The sequence below is a fragment of the Natrix helvetica genome (genome assembly GCF_964273705.1).
Source record: "Natrix helvetica genome assembly, chromosome: Z".
NCBI lineage: Eukaryota > Metazoa > Chordata > Lepidosauria > Squamata > Natricidae > Natrix > Natrix helvetica.
In genome coordinates this window covers 48,100,684-48,122,563 of record NC_138554.1, presented here as the reverse complement: position 1 = coordinate 48,122,563, position 21,880 = coordinate 48,100,684, and the positions used below count along the sequence as shown (strand labels likewise).

General features: G+C 39.4%; 2 protein-coding genes across 3 annotated transcripts in view; both read left to right on the top strand.

The window, feature by feature from the left end:
• CDC6 (cell division cycle 6) overlaps window positions 1-10,230 on the top strand; it is a 32,810-nt gene extending 22,580 nt beyond the window's left edge. The window contains exons 9-12 of the mRNA XM_081932103.1: window positions 3,587-3,651; window positions 6,402-6,643; window positions 7,884-8,024; window positions 9,206-10,230. Coding sequence (XP_081788229.1) covers window positions 3,587-3,651; window positions 6,402-6,643; window positions 7,884-8,024; window positions 9,206-9,292 — 535 coding nt within the window. The 3' untranslated portion in view covers window positions 9,293-10,230. The remainder of the gene's footprint in view (window positions 1-3,586; window positions 3,652-6,401; window positions 6,644-7,883; window positions 8,025-9,205) is intronic.
• Window positions 10,231-13,337: 3,107 nt separating this feature from the next.
• Window positions 13,338-21,880, top strand: part of RARA (retinoic acid receptor alpha) — a 237,003-nt gene continuing 228,460 nt past the window's right edge. Inside the window, exon 1 of one of the 2 annotated variants that reach the window (XM_081932042.1) lies at window positions 13,338-13,464. The gene's annotated coding sequence lies outside the window, so the exon portion shown is untranslated. The remainder of the gene's footprint in view (window positions 13,465-21,880) is intronic. The other variant, XM_081932041.1, reaches the window with a different exon arrangement.

Below are 21,880 nucleotides of genomic sequence, written 5' to 3'. Positions count from 1 at the left end.
CTGGGGGGGGGGATCAAGCCTGCTCCGTTTGGAGGAAGGGCCTGCCTGCATTTCTTGTGACTCCAGACTTTTGTCCGCCATACTGGCCAGCTGGTCGCAGTAGGAAAACAGAAAGGTGAGTCTGATGTAATATAATACGGTGCAAGGGCGTGAGCCAGCTGGCCAAAAGCACGCCTTGCGATCCGCAACTGAAGGGAAGGACGCCTGAGGGCGGAACCTTCTCTTCCCTCGATGGCCGTCTCCCGGCTGCTCTGTCCCTGAATAGGCCTCGCCGGCTTTCCGGACAAGACTCACGCACTGACAGCTTCGCTGCTGCTGCTGAGGAAGAGATCTGCCCACTCCTCGCGCTCCGACGCTCGAAATGCCGCTCGGCGCCTTAAAATGGCTGCCACTGCGCTCGCAGCCTCCCTCTCTGTAAACAGCCGGCTTGCAGCAAAAGTGCGCGAAGCCCACCAAAATGGCCGCCGCTGTTGCCGGGCAGATTTAAACGGTCACCTATGCTGCCGGAGACCGCAACGGGCCCTCCAAGGCGATCTAGCCGAGGCCGGCAGGGACAAATGCCGCCAGGACGCCCCGCTCATGCCCCGTGCTCGCCGGCAGCTACCGGACAAGCAATTCGCCCTGTGCGCAGTGCACTCACATTCAGTAGGCAACGGGCGTCCGGCAGAACCCCTCAGGCAGCACTTGTTAAAGAAGTAGTTGTCTCTTTTGTTAATAAATGAATTTTTCTTTTTTGTGTGCTATGGGGAGTCAAAACGGGCAGACTGAGTTTTTAAACTGAATTGCAGAGGCAAAGGGAGGCGTGGTCAACAAAAACTCACTCAGTCCTAGGGCAGTTAGACTGGGTTAACCCATGCTTGGACTCTCCAAGCAGCGCACAGGAGAAATACTTAATTTTATTAAACAAATTAATTGATGAAGATTATTTTGTGCCTTTAAACATATCTGGTTCAAAATAACTTTTGTTCTAAAATTGCCAACCAACTTTTGGATCTGAAACTTAAGTTTTGGTTTAGCTATGAGTAAATGTGATCTTATACATAGATTAAGTCCTGATTCCATCCTTCCATGTGCTGCCCAGATTAGACATAGGTTAGCACAGAGGGTCAAAATTTGCCTCTGGCACTGCTTCCAATATAACAAATAGAGCATTCATCTCATTAACATGCAAGATAGTAATGAAATCCCATTAATGGGCCATGCATGCTATACTAGATCTTCTTTCATTATAGCATGCTTGCACAGTTTCTCCCTTGTGACTTAAGAGCTACTTTAGAGTATTGGTGTGAAAAGGCAAGATCAGGAAGTGGTATAAGTAGAATAACATTCACTGCGAGAAGGCTAGGCTGGTGTAGATTTCTTGTACCAATAATAAATGCCATAGCATTTTACTGGACTTTCAGCTGGTGGGACAAGCCCAAAATGAATTTATGAATTAACTAAAATGGGCTGTGTCATGGCAATAATTGTTATATTTCTTCTGTTGCTTTTAATTTTGTTATTTTACTTTTCAAATGGGAATTATAATAGGAAAGAGGAGTGGAATTATGTAGAAATATATACAGAAAGGGAGTAGAAGAGAAATTGAGAAGAAATTCTTAAAAATGAAGAATTGAATAGTTTGCTGTTAAAAAATCTCTTAATGATTGAAGACTTTCTTCAAATCACAGGATTGGAGGCAGCCAAATCAATAAATATATTTCACACTTGCCAAATGTTTTACCAAGCTTTCATGATAATCACAAAAGTAGACAGTTCAATTTATTTAATAGATTTGTTTACTTAAAGAAGTGTAGCTAAAATAAAAAAAGTTTGTTAGAGAGGAATCATCCTTCAACCTTAAATAATTATCTGCTAAAACTATTTCCTTGAAGTGAAAAATGATTGACTTCAGGCATCTGGGCAGTCTGGGTGGTGATGGCTCCAGCACCATCTTTATGCATCATAAGAAGGGGTGGGATTTTGATTGTGCAATTGCAGTTACTAACTTGACTTTTTAGATTTCCCTGTGGAACCTCCCTGTAACAAACTCCTTGTTCGCAAGGTGTTGCTTCCATATTAAACTAAATCCAGATAGAAGATGGAGATGAGCATTGTCTGTACTGAAAATCAAAAATACCTCCTACTGTATGCTTCAGATAGATTTCTGTTGTTAAGGAAAGTCAAGAAAATTGACATTACAGATTTCAAAAATGACATAGAGATTGGAAAAGTATTTCCTTTTCTCCCCCTTACAGGATGGATAGTTTAAAAATATATAAAATAATACAATATATTAAACACTTTTATTATACAAATGGTAAATCCTGTTTATATGTCTAAAAATATAGTACGTGTATCTTCTACAAAGAGTTCTGGTCAATGAGTAGGGCAACAGCAACAATGGGACATTACCTTGCACCTTTGTGTCCCTGGAGCTTTTCGGTATCATCTAATTGACCAGTGAACTAGATGGATTACTCTATTGAATCAGAAGACAGCTTTGCAGAGCTGTTTTGAGTGCTATCCTTGAAAAGTGGGCCAATATCCTCTTTTTTTATATATATAAGGGCTTTTGAAGCAGTCTTATGCAAAGCATTTATTTTACCTCTAGAATCCCACAAATCGGGAAGCAAAACCAGTTTAGCACTCAATTCTAAAATGTTTAATGTTGTAAGCTGCCTAGAGTTACCTCAAGGTGAGATAGGCAGCAAATAAATGAATAATGTAAACATAAACTAGAAGCCTGAGACATGCTATCACTATTGCTTTAGATGAAGGTCAGTCTTCTGTCCAAAATGATGCCAACATAGTAAGCTTCTAGAAGGTTCCTTTTTAAAAAATATATACTTAGATCCCTTTGAGTCTATCAGGCCTTATTCTGTTCTTTTCCTTTAATCTACTATTGGTGCAACTTGGTTAAAAGCAGTGCCCACAAAAAATGGCACTTTGCAGGAGAAAGCAATCAAGGTTTACAAAGAAAGGAAAAAGAAAAATCCCTACATCACGTCAGTGGCATCACAATACAATGACTTGGTGTATGAAATGTCATCAACGGGAAGCTTTTCTGTTGTTGAGCTTAATTAATTCTGCTGATGGACTCCATGACTCCCTTTTTGTGTTGCATTTGATAAGCTATTTGCACATTTGTGTAAAATCCCAATTTTTTTAGATAATGGAAATTGAGTTTACACTTTTCCAATTAAAATAAATAAATGCTCCAGATAAGGGAGGTTAGCTTTTTGTGCTAATTGGCTTTGGGGTTGGAAGTTTTTTCTTCTGAGCTTTGTTAGATCCCAATTAAAACTGGACGGTAATGGATGCTATGATCTGATAGCAAGAACAAATAGCAGATATCTTCCCTGTGTGCCCTACTCTAAGGAGGCAGCTAAAGGAATGTAAATAATACAACTGGTCATTAACAGATCTGTTTGTACTTAAGCTGAAACAGCTGGGAGTGATTTCTGAATCTTGGCAGAATGCTTCCTATGTGCTAGAGTGGTGATGTAGGTAACACATCGATTATGTGAGAAAATCTGGAGTGGCACATGCTGTATTGGGGGTAAAGTTTTAATACCATGATCTATAATACTATCTTCACCTTTAGGAGGGCCATTGAAATTGTGGAGTCAGATGTGAGGACCCAAGCTATACTTAAACAAATGCCTGCCTGTAAGTAGATTTTTCTCATTCTCTACTTTATGCAGATCATATACTTTTATGCAAAGTAAAGGAAAGATTCTGGAAAAGATAATCAAGCAACGATTTAGCGAACATCTAGAAGTAAACAAAGTAATAGCCAAAAGCCAACACGGGTTTGTCAAAAACAGATCATGCCAGACTATTCTTATGCATTCTTTGACAAAGTGACAAAATTAGTGGACCAGAGGAATGCTGTCGATATAGTTTACTTGGACTTCAGTAAGGCATTTGATAAAGTAGACCATAACCTACTACTAGATAAAGTAGAAGAATGTGGATTAGACAGCATCACCACCAGATGGATTCATAACTGGCTGACCAACCGCACTCAACGTGTAGTCCTCAATGGAACTGCATCTACATGGAGGGAAGTATGCAGTGGAGTACCCCAAGGCTCTGTTTTAGGCCCAGTATTCTTCAACATCTTCATCAATGATTTGGATGAGGGAATAAATGGGGAACTCATCAAATTTGCAGATGACACCAAGCTGGGAGGAATAGCCAACACTCCAGAAGATAGGCTTAAGATACAGAAGGATCTTGACAAACTTGAACATTGGGCACTATCTAATAAAATGAAATTCAATGGTGAAAAGAGTAAGGTTCTACATTTAGGCAAGAAAAACAAAATGCACAGGTACAGTATAGGTGGTACCTTGCTCAATAGTAGTAACTGAGTGGGATCTTGGAGTCCTAGTGGACAACCATTTAAATATGAGCCAGCAGTGTGCAGCAGCTGCCAAAAAAGCCAACACAGTTGTAGGCTACATAAACAGGAATAGAATCAAGATCACATGAAGTGTTAATACCACTTTATAATGCCTTGGTAAGGCCACACTTGGAATACTGCATTCACTTTTGGTCACCACGATGTAAAAAAGATGTGGAGACTCTAGAAATAGTGCAGAGAAGAGCAACAAAGATGATTAGGGGACTGGAGACTAAAACATGAAGAACGGTTGCAGGAACTGGGTATGTCTAGTTTAATGAAAAGGACTAGGGGAGAATAAGAAGCAATGGGTGGAAACTAATTAAGGAGAGAAGCAACATAGAACTGAGGAGAAATTTCCTGACAGTTAGAACAATTAATCAGTGGAAAAGCTTGTCTCCAGAAGTTGTGAATGCCCCAACACTGGAAGTCTTTAAGAAGATGTTGGATAGCCATTTGTCTGAAAAGGTATTGGGTTTCCTGCCTAGGCAGGGGGTTGGACTAGAAGACCTCCAAGGTCCCTTCCAACTCTACTATTGTATAGTACTAGGTTTCCTTAAGTGTTTTACTGACCTTAATTGGCAGCATTTCTTCCAGAAAGTAAGTTTAGGTGCTGAGGGAATGGAAATGGTAGTAAAGTTGGCTGACACAAATTTATTTTCTGTTCCCCCCCCCCCCCCCAATACAAAAGTGGCCCTGTAGAAGAAACTGGACATTTTCCCTCTCTTCCATATATGATCCTAAATATAAGGAGTAGCAGAAAATTAAGTATGAAATAGCTACAGGCATGCCTCTTCCAAAGCAGTTATATACAAGCTAAAAATTTGTGTGTCTTAAGGAGTGTGTGAAGTGGAGGTGGTGTATAGAGGTTTGTATTGATCCATCTTGAACCTTAGGCCAATACTTCTGAAGCTTAGCAATGTTAAGATGTGGATTTTAGCTACCAGAATTTACCATCCAGCACATGATGTACACACATCTTAATGTTGCTGAGGGATCCTGTTGAAACACTTGTAACAATTTGGGTATACAACTTGACTGAGCAGGAAAGGCATCTTGCAATTGGTGCAAATGGCAGCTTGATGTGTAGCTACTATGGAAAATAGCAAATATTAGGATTTATTAAGAAGAAAATCAAAAGTGAAGTTGCTAATGCTTTCATTTGGAACTGGAGTGAAATTTTACTTGGAGTAATGTGGTTATCTCACTAAACCTCAAAAAAGGCAAAGTTGAAGCTAGGAAAGGAGGCAATTGAAATGTTTACTTGCTAGAGCTACTCTCAAATGAAGAAAAACAGCATCTTATGCTGCTTAGCTTACAGTTAAAGGGGATAGGGGGAGACCTGATAGAGAGATATAAAATCATCCATCCTGAATGGCTACTGGCTTTCTTCCTGAAGCACAGCATTGGTATTTGGGGCTTTTCACAGATACAAAATGTGAAGAGATTCGGGACCAATAATAATGCAGCCCAGAGATAAATCATAGGAATTGCTGCCATTAGATGTGACATCTCTTTAGATACTTAAAAGGATCAAATAGATTCAAGGATAATTGGATTCTTAATGTTTTCCATTGATGCCTGTTTATTTACTAACTCTTGAATTAAGATGCCATATCATCAATACTAACAGCTGGGAGTAATTGTGACTTTCTTGATTGCACCTGATTGAGGCAAAGTGTGGCATAGAATATAAGTATGTTTAGCACAGTTCTTCATGGTGTGTTTGTCAAAATTAGAATGTAAAACATTGCATGTTTGACTAATGCATGGTCCGAAACCACACGATGCAACAATGCTGATAAAACTAGGCAGGTCTAGATCTCAAATGGGACATTGTCTGGGAATCCCAAATATGGCTTGTTGATTTTTTTTTTAAATGAGATAAAAAGCAAACAAAATACTTGTGTATGTGCGATTTGTGCATTTCAAGAATTACATGGGTTGAGTTGTAGTTTTTATATATGAATAACGGGTTTTCCACTCAGCTATACTTTTGCTTTCTGACCAGCTGATTCCAGCCCCATGACATCCATCAAATCTCATTCCAAAGCAGCTGCAATCTCTGCAGGGCTCAAACGAGTGGGCCTGTGTCACGTTTCCCAAGTGATCTCCGATGTGTATGGTGACCGGATGGCAACTGGTAACAGTTATGGTGATGCTTCTTCCTTCCCACTGCAACAGAAGATTTTAGTCTGTTCTCTGCTGCTCTTAGCCAAGCAACAGAATACCAAAGAAGTTAATCTAGGAAAGGTGCGTATTGATTCCTCATTGCTACTTTCCTATAGTGCTTTTATTTAATACTGCTTCATTCTTCTTCACTTGGGTCTCATGAAGAATGAAGGTGAACGAATCTTAATATTACACTGGATAGTGTAATATTTTTATGGAAAATTGGAGTTCTGAAAGTTCTAGAATAAAGTGATATAAAAAGATTGGTGCTCTCTGCCTCCTTGTATCCTGTACCTTATCTTTTAAAAAAGATATTGATAGTAGATCTCTGTTTACTTAGAAAATAATGTCTTCAATCTTCCTTGGTCTGAATGAAAGATAATTGCATGAAATGTAGTATTATGTTCAATATAGGTAGCCCATGACCTATGAACACAATTACGACCAGAATTTATGTTGCTAAGCAAGGCAGTTATGAGTCAAGCCTGATTTTACAATCTTTTTTGCCATGTTGTTAAGCGGATCATGTGGTCATTAAGCAAATCTGTTTTCCCCTATTGACTTTACTTGTTGGAGGCTGGCTGGAAAAGGTTGCAAGTCACAATCATATCATCTTGGGATACTGCAACTGTTGCAAATACATGTCAGCTGCCAAGGACCTGAATTCTGGTCACATGACCTTGCAGATTCTGTAATAGGTCTAAGCGTGAGGAGCGGTTGTAAGTCAGTGCCAATGTAACTTTAAACAAGAGGTTGTGAGTTTAGAACTACCTCTACAGGGCATGTGCTATATATAAAGCACCTACTAATATACTCATCCTATTATCTTCTCATGGCATTTGAAAAGTGGAGGAGAAAATCGTTTGTTCTATACAATACTTCATAATTTTTGTAGCAAAACAATATAGTTGCCTATATTCCAAATTCTTCCAAAATTCTGGGTGCTGCTTTTCTTCTGTAGGAATAATTGCTGAAACTAGTCAGAGCAATTATTTGTCCATTATTTCTAGTAAAATTACACTTAAGTAGGACTCTGAATTTGTTTTGCAATATATCTTATTTAAGATTTCTAAATCTTTTTTCATGGCCACTCTTTTCTTTAAGTAGTAAGAATATAGTAGCTACACCAAGTATAGAACTATGCTAGCAAGTGCTTTGGCTGGGCACTTTGGGTTATGATTATGAAGAACATACTTTCATCAAAAGCTACAATAATGGAATAAAATGAAGCTGGAGTGAGCTTTGTCATTTATGCTAATCTCTCTGTGTTATCATTATATTCAATAATAATTGGAGCTCATTAAACCTTCTTTATTTCTAGCTGCATGAAGCCTACAGCAGAATTTGTCAGAAACAGAAAGTAGGACCTGTTGACCAATCGGAGTGCCTCTCACTCTCAACTCTTTTGGAATCTAGGGGCATTGTGGGACTCAAAAAGGCTAAAGAAGCACGGCTGTCTAAGGTATTTCTCCATATTGGCTGAGAGAGCAGTTTAGATTAATCACATGTTCTTCCTAGTCTGAAAGATCTAAGATTAATGTACACATTTTCCATTCTCTACTGCTTTTAAGAGGAAACCTTTTGAGAGGCTGGGGTTGGCTTTTACTCTATTATAATAATGAAAATAACAGAGTGATAAAAATTGGCCAGTGATTCTTGTCTTGGCTTTACTAGGAAAATGTACTATCTAGAGTTCTTTAGTGCCTGAAATGTCTCTGCTATGCCTGGGAATTTTTTTCTTTAGATGTAGCCATCTTAAATATTTAGCTATATGGACATGGTAGATTTACCAGCTCTCCTTTCTTGTGTTTCTGTGGAACATCCTCAGGGTACAACTTTTTCTGTTCATATCTATTCTTTGCAGAACTATAGAAACAATAAACAAAGAGAGAACAGAGTTGAATTACTTTCTCACCAGAACTGTTGGAACTGCATGTGCAACACCAATCGTTCTTACCTATATTGGAAGAACTGCCATACATTCTGACATATCTCAATATATTTGATTGGTTGTCATAGTGTGCTCTGTCCACGTTGAAATTTTCCTATTTTTCCAAAGTCTCATGACTTTCTGGAATGCAAATTAAAACTCTACAATGAGAAAGCTAATAAGTGCAACGTTGTGGCAATTAATTCATGCTAATGCTTGGAATTCTGCTATAGGAGATAATTGATTTGAAATGTTGTGAATTTTGAATAATAGAGAAGTTGTACAACTGAAAGAACTGATTATTAATCTGTCTCTCCCACATCCTTGTTTCTGTTTGTACACATCTAAATTTTTACAATTGGAGATAAAGGAAATGAAGATATTTGAGGCATTTGGATATAATATTCTCTTCATTGTATCCCTATTCTTCCAATGTTAATTCTATGGGAACTGGCAGTTGAAATTGTATGGCAGATTGTTGATTCTTGTAACAATCATAATATTTCTGTTCTTCTTGTAAAGTAGTTGGAAATCAACATATGTTGGAAGTTTCAGTAACAAGTTGATACAGAACTTTTTCTTCTATATAGAGTAAAGGAAAAGTTAGAAATTGCCAATACCTACAGTTTAATCTTGATATTGTTATACGTGGGCAATCATGGATACTCAATAATGTCCAAGGAGCAGATTCATGTTTGTTTTTCTTCCACCAGGTTTTTCTGAAAATAGAAGAGAAGGATGTGGAACATGCCCTCAAGGATGGAATCTTGGTTGGAAGCATTTTGGCTGGGGGGCTTTAAAACTGTTGCTTTGTTCCCTTGTACAACACAATGCCTCATACGTCTATTAACCTTAGGAACCGATTTTATCAAGACATACATAGGGGTGCAATGTATGAAATATTTGGATCATTGGCTTTATTTTTAAACAACGAATTGCCCAATTTTCAAGGTTTTTAAAACTTTTTGCCTTTTGATTATGCATCACTCTCATTTGGAGATTTATTTTTGAATACCAGAAATATTTTCCCTTCTTTCCCAGCCACAACGCAGTTAACCTTTCTCTGCTGCCCCTTCCCTCTACAAATATGGAACTGCCAATGTGATATTTGCCTTCGTGATTAAAAGCAGAGATGAGAAAGGATGAAAGATGTCAGTAAGAGAGCCCATTTGCAGATGCAGCCATTAATGTTGCAATATAAAATAAGAATGCAGTAGCTTGAGTTCTTTTGAAGTTGGACTGCTTCAATGAACTAGATGTCATTCATACTGAGGCTTAGCCTCTTGAGAGCTACAAAGGAGCTTAGCCATACGCACACAGGCACACACACATTGCAGAGGGCCCTTGAACATCTTAATATTTCTGAACTGTGGCTACAATCTTAGCACCAAAACTAGTTTCAGACCTGGAGCAAAGAGTCAATTTTATTCCTGAGCCATTTATTTTGAAAAGTTGGATTAATTGAATAGCTTTATTTGTATGAATAAATTTTTTACTAAGCACAGTGTACATTTCTGAATTGGAATCTACTTGTTTGTATGCATATATGTGTATGATCAGAATTGGTTTGTTTTAACTGCAAAGCCATTTATATTTACACATCACTTGCAGTGCCTTTCTCCACTGATTAACTTAGAATTGTTCTGATTTATTGAAATATGTACAACCAGATGTTTTTAACAGTTGCAATTATTTGCTATGGCTTTAATTTACAGATTAAAATAAGTCAATTTTGCAATTGTGAAGTTTAAGATATATGCTTGGTTCAGTAGTTACTCATTTACACTTTAGCAATTTTCATTAGAGTTGGAGTTGTGTTATGGCTTTCTGGTTTGGTGGGGGTGTATACATATCCCATTAATTGTGGGCTTGTCCTATGCTCAGTTTTAAATACATTTGGAATTTGCATGTCTAACATATATTAGCTTGTTCCAGATTATGCATATTTTAGCAGCTATCACTATTGTTCTCTTGGAGTTTGGAAGTCTACCTACTACATCATTTTCAGGATGTGCAATTCTGTAACTAATATTATTAAATTTAAGTGAGAATCCTAATATTAATAAAGAGCTGGGGGATTTCAGTTTAATTAGTGCTCTCCCCTAAATTTTTATACTGCCTAATTTTCCACAAAGCTGCTCATGTGGCCATAGCAAGAGATGTATTACATGTGGTTTTTTGGCATATACATTTTATAGCCTCCTTGTTCAGTTATGGTGGAATGGGATGACTTGACCCATCTGCATCCCTGATGGCCGACTCCTGTAAACCACAATGGCATCAGATGTTAAAAATCCATGACAGTGTTAAGAGAAACCAGCCCAGCCCCATAAAAACAAAGGGAGATTTTGTGGTTGTCTCTCATGGCCACTAACTGTGAGTGGTTAACCATTGCAATATATCCAACAATAGAAAAATGCTGAAGCCTACTAACATGAAATAAAATGTTAACTTATGAGAACTCAAGTTCTAATTGATAACACTATTGTCTACAGGATTTGGAGAACCAAAATTAGTCTTTGGACTTCTAAGATTATCAAAGCACACTGCTCATATAAGCCAGTTTTCAAAGAGTTAATGGCCTAGAGCAGCCACAGCTAATAGAAAGCAGACTTTAGAAAGAATTGGAAGCAGATGGGCAGCTGGATTTTAAATCATATTTTTCTTCCTGCTAGACCTTGAAAGTGATTCAATACTCACTACAACAACATGTATACCTATTGTCTTCATGTGTTGCGTGTGTGTGCATTTTGGTCTATACCTAAGAAAATACCTCCTGCCTCTTTCCAGTAGGTATTTCAGGTCTTATGCACTGGTAATATTTTGTGCATCAGGGAGGTTTTTTATCCATTGTTCATTTGTTCTGAGACAGCAGTTCTTAAATCATCCTTCTCATTTGGTCTGATTTTTAAGAAAATATAAGAATCAGCTCTCAAGTTGATGGCTGTATTAATTTGAGTTGTGGGGAGTTCTGTTACATGATTGCATTTAAAACCTAAAAATGAAAAAAAAGTGATTGGAAATTTAGTAACTGCTGTGGAGAAGACACATGGACTTTGCTACTGATAGTAATTTTAACTCTCTGGAGGTGGTGGGTGTTTCTGATTATTTAAAACAAAAGGGTTGTTGGATTTTTTTTGCTGAAAGAAACACATTCTGCTAAAAAGCCATTCTGAACTAGTTAAGACTGGCAGGTTGAGAGCATTGCTCCAAAAATCAGAATATTGGCTTTGGAGAGTCTTCAAGGTCTTCCAAAGCTTAAAGAACCTATTTTATTCATTAACACTCAACTCAAAAACACAACTCCCATCCCCAAATGCATTCACTCTGAAGGTCATAAAGAGGATATGAGGCCATATGTGATCTGAGTTGCCAATTTGCGTACTTCAATTTGTTGTAAGCCTCTGCCTTAATTTGATGAGGCTAACAACATGTCTCAAAACTACTGTAGAATGCAGACTTCTGAGTTTGCTGATGTCATCAGCAAAGGGAAAGGGAAGCAAAAATGGAGTAAAGGAATCTGTTCAACTCATGAGTTTAGTTTCAGTGTGCAGGAATGCTGTATATTAGGTCTTACAAGGTATAGAGAGGTATTAGGTTTCATACGGATTTCCCAAAATTAAGGAACAAGCAAAGCAATGGATAACTCCCCATCTCTTAATTAAGAAATCTCAATTATCCTGAACTCATCTTCACCTTTAAGCAAAATACTTATTGGTTCTTGCTTAAACTTTATTGTTCCTTTAATCTATCAGTCTTCAGATTCACTCAAATCTATACAATAGGTTAGGTTTGGATACAAGATTTTCACATTTTCTCTTGGAAACTTTCTTGCTGTTGGATCTTGTAAAATGAAGATTCTTTACCTGTCAGAGAAACATATTTCCTGAAATACCAGTGGAAAATACTTTCTTGTCAGATCCACCAATCTTTTCAGGAACATATACTTCAAACATTGAGCTAAGCCACTCCTTCCACATGATTTGGTATGTATGAAAGATGGTAAATGTACTGATGGTAACAATTCCTTACACTGCTTGCACACTGAGCAGCAAAATGTTGGAATGGAGCAATGATGTTTACATGGTTAGCTAAACTGGCTGAAATTCTTTCATAATAAAATGGTATAAATTATAAAAGTGTTCCATTAATTGTATGATTTACAAATAAATTATTTTTATACGAGTACTTTCCAAAGTTGTATGCCCTACTTTAGAACACGTTCCCTCTTCTACACGGGGAGAAAGGGAAAAGCTTGGCATGAAAATTGCATCCCACAAAGACAGAATATAAAATTGTGTTCAAAACTACTTTGCTTACAGGCAAAGGAGTCGTTAGAAGAAATACAGTACTTGTAATTATGAAATGGATAACAATCCTAGACCTTTGTTTCAAACAATTCTTTGGATCACCTTTGAGATGGCTGAAATCCAAAAGGTCCTATGTTTACATTTCTATATTTTTTTGTTTTCTAGTGGAAGTAATATATAACACCGCAGGGAGACCTATAAAAACCGTGTAATTTTACCTGGACGAGCATTTCAGTGATGGGCAAAAGCCTCTCCAAGTTAAAAAAAAAATCCCGTCCTGCTTGCTTGGGAAATAGGTCGCAGAACGGTTTCATCACTTTCCTTTATTGATTTCCAACACCAATTTGTGGCAGCAAACTTTGTACTCTCCTCCCGCCGCATCCCTCTTTTTTTTCCCAAGTGACCTTTGCTATGGAAAGAAAGTTCCAAAACAAACCCAGAGCAGGGTCATTACCTGCTTTGTGGCGGCTGTGCGAAAGCCAAGACTAGAAGGGTATTAGGACCCAGAGGGAGCGGGATTTCTCTTGCCGCTTAGCAGACAGTCCATACCCTAAGCGAGACGGGGAATCCTGTTTTCCACCAAGAAGGGCTTCCCCGAGGATCTGAAGAGTCCCGGCTCTCCTGGCAGCCCCCTTCCTATCGTCTCTCTCTCTCTGCTTACCGTACGTAGACCATACTTAAATACGAGCATTTACACTCTGGATAGAAAGAGAATACCTTGTCGCTTTTCGTTTAATAAGACCCTTCCCACCCCCACCACCCCCGTCTGATCTTCGCTTCCTCTCCTTTAAGGGGTTTCCAGCAAGCAGATGCTCCTGCCGACTTAAGCGCCGCTGCCCACCAGAAAGTTGTGCGTGGGAAGAAGAGAGGATGGCTGGGTTTGTGGGTTCCACGGCTTGTGTAACACTCGTAAAATCTCTCTATAACATTTTTAGCCCTCCCCATTTATCAGGGAATGTCCGCCTAGAGGTGGCTTGCAAAGTTGGGACGGGGTTGGCATACCGTCGGATCAACTTTAGGTGGGTTTATGTGAGTCCCCCCTCTCTCCGATTTCTTCCAGTAGCTAATACCGAGGGCAAAAAATATATATATATGCATGGGATAGGTTAGCATGGTTGAACTTAATGGGCTCAGGCAGTGGAGGTCAGAGTTTAATGAAGAACAATTTGGGACCAGCAACAGTAAGCTGAATCTCAATTCTGTAATGGGATAATTGTATAAATGTCTCTTCTATATTCTTTGAGGAACAGCAGGCTTCACATTTGTTTTTTTAAATAGTTTAAAGTGATTACTTCCATTTTATGGATGTAGTAATTCAAGACAAGGCAACACATGGAGTTGATTGCATGGGGCAGGGTATCCTCACCAAGTTTTTTTAGGCCTATGCAACTCCGGAAGCATTTCTGGGTCAAGACTGGATTCAAAGTTCAGTTCTAAAAAAAGATTGTTAGTGCTACTTTGCTTATTTGCCACCATTCTTTATAGGTCTTTTGCAAGACAGCACAAATGTCTAAACTATCCTGAACAAATTGTACAAAAAATTATCTGGATAGTGGTTAGAGGTTTTTTGTTTTTTGTTTGGAGGAAAATAGCTGGATGAATGATATATATATATATAAGAAGTGGGAGCTATATTTCACTCTCAATTGTCAGGCTACTTCCTTCAAATCTCTAAGTATGTGCTTCTAAAATTGGCATAATCTATTAACTAGGTGCAAGAGACATGGTGGCTCAGTGGCTAAGATGCTGAGCTTATCAATCAGAAAGGTCAGCAGCCCAGCGGTTTGAATCCATAGCTCCGCATAACGGAGTGAGCTCCAGTTACTTCTCCCAGCTTCTGCCAACCTAGCAGTTTGAAAGCATGTAAAAATGCAAGTAGAAAAATAGGGATCAGCTTTGGTAGGAAGGTAACAGCATTCCGTTCGCCTTTAGCATTTAATCATGCCAGCCACCTGATCACGGAGACGTCTTTGGACAGCGCTGCCTCTTTGGCTTTGAAACGGAGATGAGCACCACCGAATAGAGTCAGGAACATATGTTTGAGGGGAACCTTTACCTATACCTATTAACAAGGTATGCTGTTCCTAGACAATCTCAAAAACTACTGTTTCCTAATGGGAATAAAAATAGATTTCTTCTGTTGATAGGTGAGAAATTAAGATTAGTCTCAATGGAAGTAAAGTTCTTCCTTGCTTGGTTTGTGGGGAAAACATGGCAAATTTTTATTTTCTCCAGAATTTGATCCACAAGTCAGCCTCTTCTAACTAAGCTTTTTTGGGCTATAGCTCTCATCAATGAGCCATGTTCATTCAAGATGACGGGAACCATAATCTAACCTCATTGGTGGTTATCAGGATGGAAATGAAAGATATAGGATTCCCTTCTCTAAAATTAATATGAATAACTAAATGCAGGTGTACCTTAAAATACATTTAATAAAGTCCCTTAAGAGAAGGGAAGAGTCTGAGATTTTTGTAATGGTTAAATAGAATTAGTGAAAAACTTCAGATCAATAGCTGTAGTAGTGCAAAAACAATCTTAAAATTAGCTTCTGACCATAGAGGATGTGAGATTTAGGAAATAACACCTGGGAAGAATTATACCATGATTATATGCAGAACAATATGGAAGAGCTATTTTGGCTGAAGATGATGGGATCTTACCAGTGCATCTCAAGGATAACATGCTAACTGACTGCAATATTTTCTGCTACTCTTGTCTAGGTAGAGGAGAATCATTGCTCGATCCAAATCCTTACCAATTGTTTCATTTTGCTAGGAAAAAAAATAATTCCCTCACCACTGTCAAACTATTCACTAAGGTTGTATTACTATTATTATTAGTCTTCTCATCATTCCCATCACCCATCTCCTCCCACTTAAGGACTGCATGACTGTAACTTTATTGCTTGTATCCTTAGAATTTATATTGATATTGATTGTTTCCTGATTGCTTATTTGTACCCTATGACTATCATTAAGTATTATACCTTATGATTCTTGACAAATGTATTTTGTCTTTTTATGTATACTGAGAACTTATGCACCAAAGACAAATTCCTTGTGTGTCCAATCACACTTGGTCAATAAAGATTTCTATTCTATTCTATTCTATTTTTATTTCTATTTCTATTTGTTAAATGGAGGAAAGGTAGAGTGTATTAGTAGTCACTGGGTTATTTATTGAATTAAATCTTTTATTTCACTGTAGAAAGGTTATTTTTCTGAATTTTGTGGCATTATTGCTTCACAACTACTTTGTTTTGCCAAGGAGAGAGCTGAAACTTAGCAGAGTTGAAAGAAGTGCTTGTTTTTTTTAAATATTAGTGGAAGAGAAACATCAATTTGTATGTGATAATAGGTTATTTAAGAAATAGTTCCTTCTTTATATTAATATCTGTTCTCATAGGGCACAGTTGGTTAATTGAGAATTTAAGGGCTTTGTCAACCTCTCCTCTTCCACATGGTCCTACTTTCACTTGCCAGTAGCATCATTTACGTTAATATCTGCACATATGGCACCTCTACTGGGCCAGCTGGACAGTCAGTCTTCCTTCAATCTTTCTAGTGTGGAAGGAGAAGACATCTGAGGCTTTTAGTATTGTTACAGTGGTGCCTTAACTATCTACCTCTCAAGGCAAGGAATAAGCAATCAAAAATGACTGACTGCCAGATTGAAAATAATGCACCCTTGTCAGGTGGAAACTAGACTATTACATTTGCTGGAGAAGCTGAGATTGAGTCAAAGGTGGTTCTGTGTTCCCCAATGGACCAAAGATGTAATTGTTAAAGCTTGAGTTTAAATGATGCACCAGATTTCAATATAGAAGCCCATGTCTAATTGCCTCAAACCTTGGTTTCTTCTTAAAGCTTGAGATGAACAAACTGGAAAAGTTGACCTCTTCAATCCATCAATTTGTGGGATTCCTGCATGGCTAGATGTTTTTGAGTTGGTTTAAAAACATTTTTTTCATATGGAATTATGTTTCTATAGTTTTGATGAAACTAAAGCTGTTGTGTTGAATATATTTCTGATTGTCTTGAGGTAAATAGTACACTGAGAATGGGCATGTTAACACAGTTTGCTATGTCAGTTAAATATTTAATAATTTTATTTGCATTACATGCTAAGCTTGGATATGTTTAATCTTGGTTGGGTATTTTGGGTTTAATGTATCATGTGAATCAATGTAATTTGGTTAATTTACAATTCAATGCTATACAATGCAAATGTGTCAACTGTAATTGTATTAAATGTAAACTTATACACTTATCGCTTGAAACTAAAGATTTCTGTTTGATGGTAAGACAAATGTTGTAAATGTGCAAGAAAATAAGCTCTCTGCTTTGAAACCCTTCCTTGTGTTATTATATGTATAGCAACTGTGATATAGGGAGAAGGGAAAGAAAAGCTCACAGTGGTTTGAGAAATGTACTTTGTGCTTCCTACTATTTTCCTACTTCGTGTATTTTGAAGCAGAAAACTGACTGTCTCCCCACCAAAAGGTGTGAAAATAATTGTGTTCAAAGCTGTATGACATCTATGATGGCTCATTTCTACATTAGGACACTGATTGTGTTAGTATTAAGTGATATGCTGGAATTTATCTTGAAGATGGGTCTAATTTCAGGGTGTAGTGATTAGAAGGTTTATTTTTTTAAAAAACTTCCTTTCAATGACCAAATGTCTCCCATCTTCTGCATTCTCAGTTGGGAGAGAGGTGGATGGATATGTAGGTATGAAAGTGTATTAAAATGACATAAAATAGTGTGCAAGCATTCAAGTTCTTCAGAACGTCTCTTCCAGATCTAACAATGTCCTGCAGCATAATTATGCAATTTTTGTCTGAGCAAAGGCAACTTTATGTTTATATTTCAATTAAATTAACTCTGAGTATGGCTGCTTTCTAGTTCGTGTGTTTAATAATTTTCTTGTTGTATCTCATTACCATCTTGTAGAGCAGGTTCTATACATTTGTCTAAAAAGTTTTTTTTTTAATCAGGGACTTTAAAAAGCTTGGCTGCTCTTCTGCGGGGCATCTCAGTTCTTTCTACCAGTACTGAGCAGAATGTGGAATTTCCCCTGGGTGCTAGCATTTCCATTCCATGGAAGGTCAAAACTCTTGGGCACTTTGGGAGAACAAGTGGAAGAGGAGGGAATGGATGGATTGTCCATTCTCCTCCTTCTCACTGTTTCTGGGTCTCTGTAGTTTCAATTGACCAATTGAATCCTTGTGTGTGAATTAATCAGATCTGACAGCTGAAAAACACTTTGTTGGCTTTTAAGGACAGAAATTGGCAGCAGGGAGGGTGGAAGAGGCCATCTGGAAAAATGAGAAATACATGAAATACACATTGATCACTTGCTGTCCACTTGATTATAAAGTGCAAAAATGCCAGAGACAGTCTAGAATAGTCTTATCCAACTGGTGCCCTCCAGGTGTGTTGTATTTTAATTCTTATAATTCTCATTCAAGGATTTATACATGACATCTGGTCCACCTAAAAAGTCATCAGGAAAAAGTTGATTTCAGTGCTAGGCTTTTCCAATGGAGGGTCCTCAGATGATGCAGTATTGCAGGCTACCTCTGCCCCCAGCCTACAGTTCAATCCGGACGGGACTCAAGGTTGACTCAGGCTTTCATCCTTCCAAGGTTGATAAAATGAGGACCCAGATTATTGGCGTCAAAATGTTGATGTTGTAAACCATGGGTGTCAAACTCGATCATGTCACATGATGTACCATGACTTTTTTTGCCTTCGTGGAGCCAGGGTGGACATGGCCTGAATGTGACACATCCGGCCTATGGGCCATTAGTTTGATGGGCCTATTGTAAACTGCCCAGAGAGTACTGTAGATATAAGTCTAAATGCTATTGCTATATCTAATCTCTGATAACAGGGCATGTTGACTGGCATAGGTAAAGGCAAAGATTTCCCTCGCCTATATGTGCTAGTCATTCCCAACTCTAGAGGGTGGTGCTCATCTCCATTTTAAAGCCAAAGAGCCAGCGCTGTCTAAAGATGACTCTGTGGTCATATGGCCAGCATGACTATTTGTCAAAGGCGCACGGAACACAATTACCTTCCCACTGAACGTGGTCCCTATTTTTCTACTTGCATTTTTACATGCTTTCAAACTGCTAGGTTGGCAGAAGCTGGGACAAGTAACAGGAGCTCACTCCATTGCGCAGCAATAGGGATTCGAACTGCCAACCTTTCTGACTGACAAGCTCAGCGTCTTAGCCACTGAGTCATCATGTCCCTGTTGACTGACATAATGGGATTTATTTCAACAACATTTGGAGATATAAGATGATGTTTTGCCAGATAAGTGTATTCTGACACTCAAGTGTAAAAATTTGTGGAAACGTATTACCAAGAAAGGATTTCAGTGCAGAACAGTGTTCCATGTTAATGTAAGGAACTGAGCAGCTGTCGTGAAACCGCCTTAATATTCACTGAAGAAAAAATTGTCCAGTGAGGGTACTTTGTCTTGAATGCCAACTCTGGCTCAGCCTAAGTTATTGTGGCCCTTAACCTCTGACTTTCTAGATGTGACAAGCCCATTTCTGTTCCCTGGAGGTTTTCTCAGCTTCTAGTGTCTATGTCCATGTCTGTGTATCTAAAAAGGAAGATGCGCTGCAAAGCTACAAAGCTGCAAATCCAAGTCTGATTTTGTCCCACTATTATTAGCTATACTGCTTGATGCCCCCCTCCAAACTAGAAAATTATTCCTTGTCTCATGATTTTATTCTGAATGCCAAAAAAAGAAGAGTTGGGACTTCCAGAGATTCTTTGGTTATGATTTGTCCTCTCTGAATTAGAGAGAAAATTGAATTTCCGTTTTGCATATTGTAATTACTACTGAACCTTAACTGAATGTCTATGCCACTCACCTCTGCCATCCTCATATGTTCTCAACATGTGTTAGGCTCTTATCTAACTGGGGCAATAGGTGAACTCATCTAGAAAACTTCAACTATTAAAGCTCATTTTCCTTCAGGCCTCACATTTATTTTTTCTTGGGTTTACCCAAATACAATTCTAAATTCAAACATGATCTACAGGGCTGTCAAACTCCCGGCCCGTGGGCCAGATGCATCATGCACACCCATGCCTGGTTTAGCAAAGGGGGGAAAAAGTCCCAATATGTCACGTGATGCCGCCACGATGACATGCGTTTGACACCCTTGATCTAGTAGGAGCTATCACAAGCACTTGTGGTCACTGGTGTTTTTAAGGAAAAGTAGGAATAGCTAGTTCCTTCAATCTTGGTAAACATTACACAGATTTCTCAGTGGTCTGGTGTAATTAGAAACGTTAATGTAGTTACATGTTAAATATTAAAATGTTATTCTAGTTGAGGTATATGTTCTTACCCCCTTTTAGGATAGTTCTCAGCCCCGAGGAACTAGCAGTTTGAAGGCCAAAATTATTTCTTACCATGCTAGAGGAGAGGACATGGAATAATGATTTTAAATTATAAGAAAGCAAATTCTGTTTGAAATTTAAGAAAACTTTCCTAACAGAAGAGTAGATCAATAATGAACCAGTTATTGAAAGAGATGGTATGTTCCTCTTTGTCTTAGTATATGCAAGAAGAAGCTGTGAAGCTAACTGAATTTTGATTCTTGCACTGAATGAGGGTATGTATTTGATTCAAAAGTCTGAATGGTTTCTTCCATCTATCTTATGATTTTGTGAAGAGGAAGGGCAAGTGAGACAGGTTATAGGCCAGCGATGGCGAACCTTTTTTGGCTCGCGTGCCTTAAGTGGGGGGAGCGCAGGGGGGTCATGTGCGGGTGTGTCGCACCCATAATGCAATGTGTGACCCCCCCAGTGCACATGCGCACACTACAGGTGCGACCCCCCCTTTTTTGCATGCTTTTTTCATCCTCCCCAGGCTCCAGAGGCTTTATAGGAGCCTGGGGAGGGCGAAAACAGCCTCCCCCGCCCCACCGGAAGCCCCCCAGAGGCTTCAGGGAACTTCAGGACGCTTCCCTGAAGCCTCCGGAGCAGTCAAAACGACCCTCCGAGCAAACCGGAAGTGACTTCTGGTTTGCTCGGAAGGTCGTTTTGAGCGCTCCGAAGGCTTCAGGGACCTTCAGGACGCTTCCCTGAAGCCTCCGGAGCAGTCAAAACGAACCTCCAAGCAAACCGGAAGTTCGTTCCTGAACTTCCGGTTTGCCGTAGGGCTGGTTTTGTGTGCTCCGGAGGCTTCAGGGAAGCTCATGAAGCCTCTGGAGGGCCTCAAGGGGAGGGTGGGGGAGGCTCTTTTCGCCCTCCCCAGGCTCCTATAAAGCCTATAAAGCCTCTGGAGCCTGGGGAGGGTGAAAAATGGCTTTAAAAAAGGGTGAACTCAGCTGGCCAGTGTGCGCATGCGCACTGGCCAGCTGACAGGGCAGCGCATCACCTGTGGCACACGTGTCATAGGTTCGCCATCACTGTTATAGGCAATCAAATGCAAACACTTTATAGAAAACACATTGTGAAGAAAAGGAGATGTTGGTGGTGTCATAGTGCAGAGGAGACAATCTGGGATGAGTTTGACCCTGTGACCCCCGAGGGCATGGACAGGATTATGGGGAGACTCAGTGCTGCCACTTGTGTGCTGGACCCGTGTCCCTCGTGGTTAGTTTTGGCTTCCCGAGAGGTGACACGAGACTGGCTCCAGGCGATTACCAATGCTTCATTGAGAGATGGGTTCTTTCCCACCGCCTTGAAGGAGGCAGTGGTGAGGCCCCTCCTTAAGAAGCCTTCCCTGGACCCAGCTTCTTTAGCCAACTACCGTCCAGTCTCCAACCTTCGCTTTGTAGTGAAGGCTGTCGAGAGTGTGGTAGCACGTCAGCTTCCCCAGTACCTGGATGAAGCTGTTTACCTGGATCCATTTCAGTCGGGTTTCAGGCCCGGGTACAGCACGGAGACGGCATTGGTCGCGTTGGTTGATGATCTCTGGCGGGCCCGGTACAGGGGCTGCTCCTCTGTCCTGGTCCTATTAGACCTCTCGGCAGCTTTCGATACCATCGACCATGGTATCCTACTGCGACGACTCGGGGGGTTGGGAGTGGGGGGCACT